Raw genomic sequence first — 15,065 nt, 5'->3', positions numbered from 1 at the left:
GGTGCGTGTGTCCCTTTGGCACAACCGGTACCCGGGAACGTCAGCTACCCTCGTAACTTCCCGTTTCACACGTGCTGGGTGCGGGCCGCTGCTTTCTTGCCTTGGAGGCAGAGCCCCATCTCCTCCAGCCACAGAGGTGGTTAGCTACCTTGTTGGAGTTGGCGAAGCCATTGGTGTTGACATCTGGGGTGACTCCTGAAGCTGCCATATAGGTGCTGCCGATGGTTTTGATCTTGGTGATGACCCGGAACTTAGGATTGTCCAGGAGCTGAGGCCAGTATTAAAGAAGAAATGTCAGTCAATGGGGATAAATGAGCCAACTAAGTGACAGGTGTGCCTGTTTACAACAACCCCACAGGACAGCCCAGAGATGGTTTCCTAAAGTCTGATCGAGTCTGCCTCTTATCAGCCATGTGATCTCAGGCAAACTTCCCGATGAGCCTCAGTTTCTAGGACCTTAACGTGGGACAAAACTGCCAGTCCCCTAGGGTGATTGAGCATATATGTAAAAGCATTTTCCTTGGTGTACGAGTTACCTAATTTTACTGGATCTGAATTTGAGGGTGGGGAGAATCCGAGGGGCCTCAGGATCTTGTTTTAGCCAGTCGTACCATGAATTTGCAGGTGATTTCCCAGGCTCCTGCCTGCCCACTCAGACCCACCAGGCTGCAGGAGCTCCTACGTTAATGGGGAGGGGCTCAGCCGGAAAAATGGAGCAGCTAGGGTAATGACAGCTTCTGACTTCTGCAGCCTGTCCCAGGATGTGATCCAGAGTGAGCTGGCTTAGGGGCAGGACGGGGACTCACAGAATCAAAATCTGAGATGATCTCGTTGAGGAAGCGCAGACACTCGATGCCACCATTATTGATGCTCTCCTCTGTGTAGAAGTCGGCGAAGTTGGGCAGGGAGGCAAACATGACTCCGATCTCATCGTAAGACTGGCTGTACAGCTCCTAAAAAGAGGCAGGCCCGAGCGCTCAAGGAAATGCTGACGGAACGGTGTGCCACAGAAATGATGATCTCCCGTGATTGGTGTACTCAGCTTTTTGGATACCTCCTAGGTTATCCCAACTTTGAGCTGTAAGGAGGCAGACTGTCACGACTTTGAACAAGAGTTTTTCTGGTCTCTGGAACAGCCCTAGCTTTGAGCAAGTGGGTGGGATGGAATTGGGAAGTGAGACAGAAGAACCCTTCTACGTGAGGGGATGGCAGCTGACGGGGGAGCTCTAGCCAAGGCCTCGGCGGAAACGGGGCCTTCCGGGGATGTGTGGCCCACAGGTTGGAGCGCTCTCTACCGAGCGCCTGTGAATTTCCCTCTTGCTTATGATGCAGCTGCAGCTTGGGCGCAGCCCTGCCTGGAACGGTGCCAGCTCCTGAGAAGACCTTGGGCCCAGAGGGGCTCCCTGGCAGAAAGCCAGACGACACACAGCCTTACGGCTGCGAGCTATCGCACGGGGCCACCCCTCACCTCATCTCTTTTCTTGGACCCCAGGAAATGGCGTGCCACGTGCTCAGGCAACATGTTGGTGACCAAGGCCTCATTCCAGCGCCGCATCTCGTAGACGCGTTCCTTCTGGTCATGGACCTCAATCTTCCACAAGAACAGTGTCCGTGCCAATTTTTCCACCTGTGGACAGGCACAGGCAAGGTGTGTGCTTCAGCTGACCATTTGATGGAAAGATGAAGCGGGAATTTGGATGCAGGGGTTCCGCGTGGGAAAACCGGAAGGAAGGTGGCTAAATGACAAGAGAAAGAAGCCCCGGAGAGACCCACCTACTCACAAAGGCCACCCTGCAGCTGTAGTGAGGATTCCAGCCTCACTGTGGTTATGCAGAGCTCCCAGAGGCCTTCGGGAGATGCGGGGCCTTCTGGGACCTAATTCTAGCTACAGGTCCGTCTTGGCCTGGGGGACGCGGGCAGCAATGGAGATCTAGCCCAGCGGGGTGTCCCCATTTCCAGCAGGCTCCATTAGGCCAAGAAGTGCCGCGGGAAGGCTGTACTTTCCCTCGCCAGCCACCGGGGGGCACCTGGGCTAACATGGAGCTACTTCACTCTCTCCCTCTCTGCTTATTTTTTTTCCTTTTAACCAAACAAAACTTCATCAGCTTCTTTCCCTTTCTCTTCTGGCTCCATGCGTGTCAGTGACCCCTAGAACCAGGGTGAGTGAAAATCCAGGAGCCCTTAGCCTAAGAAACAGATTTTCTCCAAGCTTTTATGCCTCCACTGTATGCTTCCTTCAGCATGCTGGGGGAAGTCAGAAGAAAGAAGTAACGAACTGTTCTCCTTGTATTACAAGGGAGGAAACCAGAAAAAGGAGGGGGTGATGGTTTGGCCAGGGCCACATGCCAAGTTGGGTAAGGGAAACCAGCACTCCCGAGGAGCCGGGGTTCTTAGATCCTGAGACTGCTTTTTTAAGAAACCCTGACGGATTGTGCACAAAGACGGGAGAGGAGGGTGTGTGGGCACTCACATGGCGCGAGAAGTAGTAAAAGCTCAGCATCATGATGAAGATCATCACTGTCATGGAGTACTTAGAAGGCACCAGGGGCAGCCTGTGGGACAGACAGTAATTCATCCACCCCTGCTGCCATCTTGGAAGGCAGCTTCACTTCCTCCAACTGGGCTGTGCCCTTCCCGTCACCCTGGGCTCCAGAAACTTCTCCCGGCTCCTTAAGCACCTTCATATCAAGCCTGGACTCACAGGTAAATCTTAATCACTGGGCTCCTAATAGGCAGCCCTGCGGGGCAGCTCCTGGAATCCACACCAGGGCCACTCCCTCGATGTTTTAGTAAACACTGCAACTGATTGATAACAGAAGTAGGTGCAACCACGGAAGCCTCTGGAGAAAGGCGAGATGAGCATCAGAGTGATGGAACTAAGGCACCGTTTTATCATGCTGCTTTATAACTTCACATTTTTGTACGGCGCTAACGGTTTTCATTACCGCATAGTAGCCTACTGCATGAGTAGGTCACAATTTGTATACCCATTTGCTGTTGATAGGATCTGGGTTGGCTTCACCTGCTTTGGACGTGTGTGTGTGTGTGTGTGTGTGTGTGTGTGTGTGTGTGTGTAGCTATGATGAACACGACCGGACGTTTCTGCCCACACGTCCTGGGACGTACAGATGTGCATGGGTTTCTGGAAGGAACGTACAGAACAGCAGAATTGCCGGATCATAGGTCTATTTGCAACCTCACTAAATAACTCCAAATGGTTTTCTAAAACGGTTGTAGCAATTTATACTCCCATCAGGAGCGTGTGTGTTACCATCGTACTGGATATTACCAGACTTCTTAACTCTTGAGAAACGGGTAGGTATGTAGTGGTATTTTGTCCTGGTCCTAATTTTCATTTCCTTGATTACGTGAGTGCCTTTCATTTATTAGTGGCCATTTAGATTTCTTCTTTTGTGAAGGGTCTATTCAGTTCTTCTACCCTAATTCTGTTAGGTAATTTTTTTTTTTAACTTACTTAAAAGTCTAGTCAAGGCACTGAATCATAAAATTCTAAAACTTTAGCGCTAGAAGGGACCCTGGAGAACTTCTAGTCCACTATCCTCTTCAAGTTGTGAAACGGACTTGAACGATGGCCTGCCTGCGGCCCCTGAGAGGACTCCTGCAGCTGGGGAAGAATCCATGCCTTCTAGATCAAGTGCAGTGCTCTTTCCCTCCTCATTAAATGCAGCTATCACATCCATTTGGCCGTCTGTTGCCTCTCCCCTCACCTGAGCCCGGCCTCCACCTGACCCCCTACACCACACTGCCGCTGCTCTCCCGGCTCGCTCTCTGACCCGGCTCGCTCTCTGATCTGAGCTGCTCTCCCGGCTCGCTCTCTGGTCCGTACCCAGGTCATTCCGCCTCTGCTCCAGCCCTCCTACCCCTCCTACAGAAACACATACTGCTCTAATAAATCTCCCACATCGTGTGCCTTTGAAGGGGTGAGATCATGGCCTTCTCTTGTCTCTAGAAGAAAGGGAGACTAAATGCAGACCAAACGGGGAAAGCAGTTGCCCTTACCTGTCAGTGCCGTTGAGCCCAGGGGTGGAAAGTACCTGCATCTTCTCTAAGGCGACCACAGGAAAGCTGTTGGACAGATAATCGCACACTCAGGCCCCACCTGAGTACAAGAGGCTGATGCCCAGAAGCTGAACATGGAGGCAGCCGCGATCTTCCACTCATCGAGAATGGAAAGGATCTCAGAGGCGTATCTGTGAGAAGCCACGAACCCCGATTCCCATCTAAGCCTCGAAGGAGCCCAAGGCCCATGACCCTGAAGTGGAGACTTGGGCGGCGGGGGGAGGAAGGAGACAAAACAGACCCCTAAAGAGGCCTCATCTTACTCATGTTCCTGGAAACGTTTGCGGTCATATTCATCAAAGATGGGGCGCCAGGCGTAGATGTTGATGACGGCCACAGCACCCGTGACAAGCAGCATGAGTGTGAGCTTCACCATGTGGCTGACCTGCACCAGCATGATGGTGGCGATGAGGGACAGCACAGCGACATAGCTGTAATACTTGGGGTTCTCTACGCAGCCATCCTCTGCCTCCGTCCCTGCGGTGCTGTTGACGGGGCCTGTGTGGTACTGCAGGCAGCTAAGCTGGAGGGCAGGCCCGGGGTGGCAGGGGGAGAACACAGGGTACAGGGGGACAGCAGACACTGGTCAGAGAGGGCTGTGCACGGCAGTGTCCTTTCAGCTGCCACTTCCCACAGCTCCCTCAGAAACACTGACAGATGGGAAAACTTACCAAGGAATGATACAAAGGCCACTAGTTCCTACTAAGAGCTTAACCGTCTCTCATTTGACGTCTATGAAAATTCCAGTATTTTTGCTATTGCCACCTTTGTATAGAAAACTCAGAGAGGCTGGACTTGCACAAAACAGCACAATGGGCAAGTGGTAAAGCCAGAGCCAGGAGTCCAGTATTTCAGTTTCAAATACAAATGCTCTTGCCCACACCACACTGTTGCTTGAGGGGGAAGGGGGCTCCCCCACAGCGTCACCGCAATGGCAGCCAGTCTCCGCGCAAACACTTCCGTTTCTCAAGTCCTGCTGCCCAGCACATGGAGTCAAGGGAAAGTGCACCCATAAACTGAATCCAACCCACTTTCTGTAACTTGCAACCGCTGGTGCTCATCTGCCTTTGGGGAAGTTCTCAGCACGTGAAAAGTTTTCCTATACCTCCCTGGTCTTGCACCCCTCTATTGGCAACGGGCTCTCCCGCTGTCCATGACCCGGCACCAGGCTCCAGGTGGGTTCAGACATGCTAGGGGCCTGGGGCTTCTCTTCCCTGCGCTCGCGCATCGTGCGACCAGGGGCGTGTTAGGTTCTGGAGCCCCCAGCTTCTCATTCTAGTTGGACTTTGGCTCAGTTGGCCCTAGGGATTTTTCACCTCTACTACCACCAGATTCAGTCTCCATGGTGAGGTTTTGTTTTGTTTTTTTTTTTTCCTGTGCTTCAATTTTTAAAGAAAATAAAGCAAGTGCTATAAGATTTATTTGGAAAACGTAGGACTTTTTAAGAGTGTATATAATACTGCCAAAATTGTCGGGAGCCGTGACGAATGACAAGAAAGTCAACGATAGCTCCAAGCTGCCAATGCTCAGCAAATGACTGGCGGCTCTGAGTCAATAGATCGGGGTTTCCAACTGCTGTCCCCTCTCCCCAGGAAAGCATCTGGCTGCCCCCTTGGGACCTGCCGCTTCTCCGTGAATTGAGGAGAGCAGAGAAGAGGATTTGTCTGCCCCAAGCCATTTGGGCTCTAGGAAGGTCTGGCAACGTTCAAATGGACGAAGGCCAAACAGGAGAGCTCCTTTAGCGGAACGGGCTTACCTGCCCCCTAGATACCCTTTAGATACCTGGCTTTCACCACACTGTAGGGAACACTTCAGATATGCAGAACGCATACAAGTACTGTGCCCCTTGAGCAGCGAGATAGGGAGTTTCTTCACAGCGTTGGGGTTTAGAACTGCTCAGTCCTTTACTCTGCCACTTACTGGCCATGTGACCTAAAACAAGTGAATTAACCTCTCTGAGCCTTGAGGCTGTAGGCAATGGTACCAACACCTCTTGGGACTGTTAGATTAAATGAGTCAACATCCAACACAGGATCTGGAGCATGGTGTCGGGCTCCTGCACTCTGGGAGAGCACAGAGCTGGGGGCAACAGGTCAGTCTCAGGTTTCCGGGGTAGAAGACGCCCTCCATTTGGCCAAGATAATCTGTTTAGGAAACTCAGCCATGTCTAGTTGGGAGGACCGGTTGACAAACTGCTCATGCTGGCCAATACAGAAGCCTTTCTCCACTGAGAGAGGGGGTGTCCCTTCTACAGCGACAGCTGGAGCTCACCATGTCCACAACGTTTGCCATAACCAGAATGAAGATGGCTAACATGGCCCAGGTGTTTCTAGCCCAGCGGGTCCGGTCGATCCAAGTCGAGAAGGCCACAAGCTTCTTAGGAAAGGCCTAGAAGAATGGAATTTCAGGGGCCATGAGCCTTTGACAGTCTTCTCTCCTGTAAATATGGCTGCTAATGACCCTTTGCCTGTGAGTCAGCCAAAAACTGACCGGCAGACCTGAGGAGGTGGTGCAGGAGGCTCTGTATCAGTCCCACCGGAGGGGTCTATGATACAGCGGGGCCTCCAGATACCAGAGCCCTTTCTGGAGCAGACACGGAGACCAGCCCAGGAGGCTGTGGGCAGTGCCAGCAGCGGCAGCCCGCTCCGTAAGTCCAAGCGGCAAGGCCACGTCAGGGAACAATGTTCGGGGCCAGCCATCTTTGCCTGGCTGCTCCTGCCTTTCCTGGGTCGGTGTGCCCTAAGTCCTGCAAATGACCCGGCAAGTCGCCTGCCAGACCCCCTTCCCTAAAACACTGTTTTTCTCTGGTCATTCTGATCCCAGACTCTGCATGGGACCCCGGTGCTTACAGGAGAACGTCCCAGTCCCTTTGTCTGGCTTTCGCTGCACGTCACAATCGGGACCAACCCCCTTCCGGCGGGGCCTCTGCTGCTTTTCTACGCAGGTCCCCATTTATCCGGACTCTGGCTTACACACCCCTGCTTGCTCAGCTGGAGCGAATGAATGACCGGTGTGGGACAAATGAATGAATGGGTAAATGCCTGCACCATCCTAATAAAAGCAGCGTATCTGTCAGGATCTGACAGGATGCAGAACTCCGTCGATGCCACCTGCACTTGCAGAAGGCTTCGGAGTCAAAGGGGAAGCGGCTCTTACCCGGGGAAAGATGGCGGCCAGCGAGCAGACCGTCAGGATCAGAAGGAGAACCTCCCCGACCACAAAGGTCATGTAGTTTGTCATCAGCCTGTGAAGGGGAGACGACAATGAGAGAGGGGAGCAGATGGGTCAGTGAGATCAGGTGAAGGGCCAGGAGAGAAGAGGAGGAGGGAGAGGGCAGGCCCTTCCACGCTGGCACCTGAAACGTTCACAGAGCCCTGCCTCCTGTTGTGGAGACGGGACGGAGGCCCTGAGTGCAGGGCCTGGGCATGTGCAGCCCTCCCCAGCGGTAGTTGTTGCTGGGGCACAGATGCCCTGGGCAGGGCCCAGGAGAAACACGGGGTTCTCAGGAATGAGCGCCCTGCCATGAAGGGAGAGCGGGGGACAGAGCCTCTCCCCTGCAGCCGAGGGTGGCAAGGCCTCCCCTCTGCCGACCGCACAGAGCTTCACAGCTGAGCAGGGACTTCCACACCCACCTTCTCAATTCCGAGAAACTCGGGGTCTCCAGATCCTTCCCGTACTCACACCCCCACCATTCGGTTCCTTAGGAACCTCTGTTGCCAAGCCAGCGCCTGATTCTCGGATTCTCGGTCTCTACTGAAGTATCGCCCTGTCGGTGAGGCCGTTCCGCCCGGGGTCGTACACAAACGCCGACACAACTAAACTCGCCGCCAGCATTCCCCGCTCCCTTCTTCACCTGACTTTTATCCATGCCACCTGCCCCTGTCTGCATACGTGTTTTGATTATTCAATTGTTTACGTCTGCCTCCCTCTGCTAGAATGGAAGTTCCACGAGAGCGGGGCTGTTTGTACGCTGTCCTCGCTGCATATCCCTAGACCTCAGCGCCGGGCACAGAGCAGCCCGTAAATTCCTGTGCAGCGAATGAATGGCTTTGATCCTTCCAACAGTCCTGGGAGTTAGGAGAGCGGGCATTATGATCTTCAAATTGTTATTACCATCATCATCTTTGGCTTTACCGATGAGTAAACTGATACTCCGGGAACCTTAGAGACACGGCCGTACAACAAATAGGCAACGAAGCCGTGTCTAGAAACCTGCGACTAAGTCCGAGGCTCCTTACGGTGCCCCCAACTGTAACTGGGACAGGGCTCCGCCCGCCTCCTTCTGAGGGGGAACCCCGTGCAGGAGTGAGCTGCTGATGGGCCACGGGGAGGGGAACCTCTGACCTTTACTCGGGCCTCAACGGTTGGGGCAAGGACTCCAGAACATCCCCCCCTGCCCCAGAGGACCTGCTGCTGTGTTGCAGAAATCCGTTTGTGCCCCGAGCTTAAAATCACCTGCTAAGATAAGGCAAGAATGGGAAGCCAGATCAGCCTTGACGACTGAGGTTGAAGAGGGTCCCCATCTTCTGTCTCCTCGTCCCAAGAACCACTGAGGCCCACACAGCCAAGGCCTCCATCCTCCTGGGCCCCTCTCTACCCCTCGGCTTTCTCCATCCTGGTTTTAAGGCTAGTGCTATTCTGGAACCCGAGGTAGACAGAAGGAAGGGGGTCCAGGGCACAGTCCTAGCTACACCTGGGCCCGAGATCGGCTGGGGCTGTTCCACCGAGGTGAGGAAGAGACCAGGTTTTTGCCCCAGTGTCAGGCTCCAGATGATGCACTCACACCCTTTACACCTCTGGCCTAGGATGCTCATCACCTTTCCTCTTTCCTGGCCTATCGGCTCCCCCCATGCCCTCCTCACCAGGGGTCGATGAGTATCTCGACCAGGGCCGTACAGAGCAGGACAACACAGGAGCAGCTGAAGGCGGCCCCACTCTGCTTTTCCTTCTCCACGGAGTAGCGGGTTTCCATCTCGGGGTCCATGAACCGCATGGAAAGGAGGAAGGTGTTTCTCTTCTTCACTCTGCGGTGGAAACACGTCCCATGAAACACGGATGTCACATCTGCCTTGGCCTAACAGGAAGGGGCCCCATTCAAGATGGCTAACTTCCTGAACCCCAAGTCAGGGCCTACAAGGTATATGCAGAGGATCCACTTACACCTGGGCGGACTCTCGCTCAAGCAGGGCCTCATTGAGTAGCTGGTTGAGCTCATGCTCGTCCTCAGAGGCGTCCACCACTCGATCAGCCAGGTCCTGAAGGCGCAGCCTCCGGCGCGGGTTGGGGAACGAGGGATTGTCCGCCTGCAAGGCAGTGCCCGGGGTGGGGGTGGGTGGGAGGAGTGGGGGTGGAGTTGGGGAAAGAGGGTGGTGCAGGGGCCGGGGGGCGGGGGTAACAAAAGGGATCACACTCAGGAGGACTAACTAAGCCCTTCTAGAAACCACTTTACAGGAAGTCTTCCCTATGCCCCCACACGGCTCCATCTTGCTTGGGTCTGGACCCAAAGCCACAGTCCTTCCTGGTTTCCCAGGACCGTGGCTCTGCAGTGACCAGCCACTAACGGCAGCATGTGGGGCAGCGCAGTCCCGGCACATCCTGCTACGAGGACGGGGTCCCACACAGCCACGCAATCGGCGTCCCTGGGACGTGAATGACCCCCAACCCTAGGGCTTAAGGGAGTGCACATCTGGTTCATTTGGGGGAGGAAGGTCTGAGGGGGAAAGTGCTGGGAGAAGAAGGGACACCCTTGTCACTGGTGGGGTGGCGGGGCTGGGGGACTTCTACCATTTTAATTCACACAGAGGAAAAGCATCAGCTCCAAAAGTATGACCCCAGACTGTGATTACACGGCCATCAGCCCAAATGGTAACTGAGACCGGGCCCGTTAGCGCTGTCTGTGCCGGTCCAGATGTATCTGGAAGCCAGAACCAAGACAGCCCGGTCCTAAGCTCGGGCGTGCCACTGGTTGCCAATTTGATCCCATGTCACTCGTGTTGCCCAGCTCCAGCTTTCTCCTCTATAAAATGACGAGGAAGGTCTGTTCCAGCACCAAGAACCTCTGTCCCTGAAGCGCATGCTGGGGAGTGTGGCTAATCGTGAGGACAGAAAAATTACAAGCTGCTAAAAGGATGTGCGTTCTTGTTAACGAGTTATGTCGAGTCTACATTTCCACCTTCTATCAAGGAAATCACAATTGCTGAACGTCACGGTGATCCAGAAAACCTCCGTGAACTTTCAGCCCTGTCTCCCCTCTTGCTCTGCAGCCCCCTCATCTCAAGGCGCCAGGGCCGTTCGTCTGCCCCCCACCCGCCGCCGCCCGGCAGTGAGAACGGTGCGGCTGCCAGAAGGCTCACCTGAGCAAGGTAGAGACCCCCGTCTCCCAGGACCTGCCTTTATCACTGAGTGGGCCCAGGAAGCTCTTTAGTAACGGACAGGTCCTGGACGCTGTCCCAAGATGGGCCCTGTCCTCAGGGCAGAAAGCATGTTAATTCCTCCAGAAACCCCTGCCACTGTTCATGGGACTTGTGGAACAGAGAGGTGGGCCCACCCTGAAGTCTCACTTCCAGAACAGTCTTGGTTGAATCCTACAGAATTCTCCACGGATGTCCTCGCTGCCCTCAAAGCCACAGGATTCTTGGACAGGAGGGCTAGACAAGGCCTCCGAGGTGAGCACCTCTTTGGACTTGTCCCCCTCCACCCCAGGAGGAGACAGCGGAACCAGGGTAGGAGGTGACGCCCAAGGTGGCACCGGTAAAAAGGAGAAGAGCCCAGGCCAGTCTCCCACTCCTGCAGCAACCTTCCCCACCCCATCCCCTGCCCATAGCCCTGGCCCCCCGCCCCGCACACACCTGGGCATCCTGCTCCTCGGGCTCCTCCGACGTGGAGCCGCTGGTGTGGATGCTTCCGTTGGGCTCCTTGGTCTCAATGAGGGCGGGAGAGCTGGGCTTTGAGGAAGCTGGCGCTCCATTCAGCAGGGCCTGCGGTGGAAAGACGTGGCTGTCGGGGCACTGGACCCAGCCGCCCACCGGCCCCAGCAGACCTGGTTGGTCCACGCACTATCGGTCTGGAATCTTCCCACTAGAGTTCGGAAGCTCTAATTTCTAAAGAAGTTACCGTTTGACTCCTCCTCTAGAACGTTAATTTTAAAATGCTGTACTTTTCTGGTATCTTTTTCCACGAGTAAAATTATTCAAAGCAGAGAAAAACCCTATTGTTCCAACTCCTATTTCTGAAACAGTCGCTTGACACAGTGATTCACAGAGGTCTTTTTTTTGGTGTAGAGCCCGTCAGATGCCTTCCGAAAGTCTGAATAAATTCCACAAGCCCATGTCCCCAGCGATTAAGTACTCTTCCTTGACAGAGTAAGTTAAACGCTGAAACACAGGGCAGCAGTGTTACTGAGTCCCTGCTCTGTGACAGGAACTGCTCTAACTCCTGGGGATACACACAGAACGTCCTGACCGGGACAGCTCTACTGTTCCTCAGTTCTACTGAGGAAAGGCAGACAACAGGGAAGCAAGTAAGTAAAATTAGCAGAGCGCGTAAGAGGAGGGTACGTGCTCTGGAGAAAGATAAAGCAGGAAAGGGGCACAGGATCGCAGGGGAGCGGGACAGTGGAGAGGAGGTCAGCGAAGGCCTGAAGGAGCGAATCACCTGGCTCTGTGGGGACAGAGGCCCTGGGAAGAGGGAGAAGCTGGTGCAAAGGCCCGGCAATGGGCCTGAGCAGCTGCCGGGAGGTCAGAGCCGCTGCCGGGACGGTGAGTGAAGGCAGAGCAGGGCGGCGAGGGCCTGGCCATGCCGGGCCTTCCTGGCCTCCGCAGGGCTCGGGCTTTCCCTCCGGGTGAGATGGAGACCAACACAAGTGACAGGACTTCACCCGACACCTCAGCAGGAACACTGCCTGCCATGGGGACGGGGCACCGGGGCCAGGTCAGCAGCCCAGCCCCTGGTGGCCCAGACGGGGGTGGCTGTGAGGGGGTGTGGGGGGGGGGCGGTCAGAGCTCTCCTTCACAGGAGGGGTCAACAGAACACGCTTGTGGACGGCAAAGAGAGGGCTCGAGCATGTGTTCAGTTTTTGGTATGAACTGTTGAAAGAATGAACTTGTGGCTGACGGAGACGGGAGGGCGGAGGGACCGGCAGGCACTGGGCCTCGGACCTGGGGACCGAGCTCCCCCGTGTCTGTGCAGATGGACACTTACAGGGGCCACAGGGTGAGTGCAGGCAACAGCTGGGGCCGAGGTGGAAATCTGGGCATCATGAGAGATGGCATGTGAGACAGAGAGAGCGGGCGGGCCTGACAACAAGGGCAGTGTGCGCAGGGAGAGGTCTGGAAGCTTTTTAACACTCGGGAAGGACTCATCATGAGGACTTCCTGAACAGTTGTCGACCACACGAGCTACACGGGCTGTGATGAGTTCTGCGTGCCCTGGCGGCCGCCACGTCGCCTTGCAGAGAACATAGGAGGCGGGAGCTCCCGACCACAGCCGAACGTTCGAGTTCCCTGTGACACAGCGGCGCCGGCACACGGCGGATGCCCCGCCGATGGCTGCCGGCCACCGCATGAGCCAGGGTTCACTTCTCTAATAAACAAAGAGCCCCTACAAAGCAGAGAGGGGACCGGGCCCTCAAAGGCCACATAAAGCACAGAAGAAAACACCTAGCTGACAACCTAGCTGTCAACCTAGCTGACAGCCACGGTAAGCGTCCAGCCTTACTAATGATTACAGAAATGAGGTTACAACAGTGGCCTATCACGGTTCTGTCTTTCAAATGAACAAACCTAAAAGTGAGTAAAGAGCTGGGCAGTGAGGGTGCCCTCCGGGGGTGGGAGGCAGGTGGTGACGAGCGGGGGTAAAAGCTTTCCATGTGCAGAAACCTTAACCCAGCCTTTCTACTTCGAGAAATTGATATTTTCAGGAAGGGGCAGTAAGAAACTGTTAACAGGGCATCTGGGTGGCTTATTTGGTTAACCCTCTGACTCTCTGAGCTCGGCTCAGGTCACAATCCCACAGTTCATGAGTTCAAGCCCCGTATGAGGCTCCGCGCTGGGGGCGCGGAGCCTGCTGGGGATTCTGACTCTCCTTCTCTCTGCCCCTCCCCGACATGTGCGCACACGCTCTCTCTCTCTCTCTCTCTCTCTCAAGATAAACTTTAAAATAATTTTCTCGGAGAAAAACTGTTAAAATTCAACTTTACAAAAGTACTGAGAACCTGAATGGCCACAAAGTGTCACTGAGAGAAGTGCTGAAAACAGAACACCATTCACGTTTCCACGGGAACCAGTGCCGGCTGTCTTGTGTGACGGTACGCTTAAGAAGAAGAGGTCGGTTCTCTCGACCCGCAGTGCCCGTGCTCCGTCCTGTTCAGGCCGCGGCCTCGCCATGGGCCGTCTCCTGCTGGCTCACAGCTTCAGAGCTGATGTTTTAAGCCATGCAACCACAGACTCAACTTTTCTCTCATTTGCAAGTGGAAGAATGGCTCAAACACAACGGCTCCATGGAGACGGGCTCTGCCCAGGCTCCCTGGGCCTCCCTTCCCTCATCTGCACTCTCGGAGGGGTGCCAGGTGCTGAGGAAAACCCCTGAGCCAAATGACACGCCATGCAAGGGTGATCAGAAGAAGCGAAATAAAATACAAGATCAGAACACAGCGGAATGAGTGCTACCCCAAGGACGTGTTGACTGCTTTGTGACTCCAAGGTGGCCCCCCCCCGCCCCGGTAAAACCAAATTTGTGGGTAAGTTTTGAAAGGAATAACATTGCTCAGTTTCTTAAAAATTTTGTATGCCAGGAATTACAAATCTCCTACCGCTTTACAAAAGTAGCTGATTGCTTAAATTACTGTCGATTACTGTCTGGTAGAACAGCTTTGAAGAGACATTTTCAATGCGTTCCAGCGAGTATGTTACAGTTCCCCAAGGAGCACTCTTAAAAATATGAATGAACTTGTTAATTCTGTGGCAAGGTCAAGTCTTGGTTCCTACTTTTCTGAAAAACAGCTTCCTACTTTTCTGAGTTCCTTGGAGCATTTAATTGTAGCTCAGACTTCACATGCAGCCCAAAATACCTTGAAGTGTCCTTTGCTTTAACACGGGCACCTCGTGGGACTTTAAATTACTCAGGAGTGAGGCGGTGCCCACATGTGCAGGCCTCCCAGTGCGGAGTCCGTGTGAACGCCTTCACACGGGGGCGCCCACATTCTGGGTTACGGGGTGGCTGGCAGGTCGGGGGCAGGGCCCTGCTCTGCCACCTACCAGGTCTGCAACTTACGCAAAGTTCTGGGCCTCAGTTTCCTCCTCTGTAAAGTGGGTATGACGACAGCCCCCTTCTCCCAGGGCTGTCTTGAGGATTAAGTGAAATTACGGAGAAACGGAAGTACTCACGAAACAGTGGCTGCAATTCGATTTAAACGGATGAATCTTCTGTTTGTGTTTCATTTGCTAGTCATCACATACACGTAGGGGAGGGGGGAAGGCGTCTAGTTTTCTTTCCAGACTTTACAGGGGTCACGTCTTCAGCCACAGAAACCTCACCGGACCAGCTCAAGCCCTGCTTTAGCCACCATGAGACAAAGCCTCGGCCATGGGATGGTCTCCACGTGCCACCTCTGGGAGCACCAAACCCCCCAACTGTCAAATTCCCACGACTGGTGGGGTTTTTAAGCGCAAAGCTTCGAGGAGCAAAATGCCTTCCAGGCTCAGCAGAGGATGACAGATGGCCCAATTCCTGCAGCAGCCACTGGTGGCTTCTAACCAGACAGCCCGTCAGGAGGCTGGTGGGGGCAGCTGCTGAGGGCACTGGGTCTGACGAGATGCAGGAAGTCAGCAGAGAGGCCAGGGCAGGACGGCCTCACTGCTTCCATCCGGTTCTTTTCTCATTTCCCGCCCCGCAAAGTTCCCAGCCCGGTTCTCCTCCGTGACCAAGCCAACCTCAGTGCCTGCCCCTGGCATCCTCACTCACTCCTCGAACTCGCTCCCTGGGTGCCC

General features: G+C 54.6%; 1 protein-coding gene across 3 annotated transcripts in view; it reads right to left on the bottom strand.

The window, feature by feature from the left end:
- Window positions 1–15,065, bottom strand: part of ADCY3 (adenylate cyclase 3) — a 91,402-nt gene that overhangs the window by 3,303 nt on the left and 73,034 nt on the right. For all 3 annotated transcript variants that reach the window (XM_047852734.1, XM_047852733.1, XM_047852735.1), the window contains exons 9-19: window positions 10,929–11,057; window positions 9,241–9,383; window positions 8,943–9,104; window positions 7,237–7,324; window positions 6,352–6,468; window positions 4,344–4,603; window positions 4,021–4,086; window positions 2,471–2,552; window positions 1,469–1,627; window positions 807–953; window positions 149–268 (exon numbers count right to left, since the gene is read on the bottom strand). In XM_047852734.1, the coding sequence (XP_047708690.1) occupies window positions 149–268; window positions 807–953; window positions 1,469–1,627; window positions 2,471–2,552; window positions 4,021–4,086; window positions 4,344–4,603; window positions 6,352–6,468; window positions 7,237–7,324; window positions 8,943–9,104; window positions 9,241–9,383; window positions 10,929–11,057 (1,473 nt within the window). The remainder of the gene's footprint in view (window positions 1–148; window positions 269–806; window positions 954–1,468; window positions 1,628–2,470; window positions 2,553–4,020; window positions 4,087–4,343; window positions 4,604–6,351; window positions 6,469–7,236; window positions 7,325–8,942; window positions 9,105–9,240; window positions 9,384–10,928; window positions 11,058–15,065) is intronic.

The sequence above is a fragment of the Prionailurus viverrinus genome, chromosome A3 (assembly GCF_022837055.1).
Source record: "Prionailurus viverrinus isolate Anna chromosome A3, UM_Priviv_1.0, whole genome shotgun sequence".
NCBI lineage: Eukaryota > Metazoa > Chordata > Mammalia > Carnivora > Felidae > Prionailurus > Prionailurus viverrinus.
Note: the sequence above shows the minus strand (reverse complement) of the source record. Positions and strands in the feature narration are given on the sequence as shown.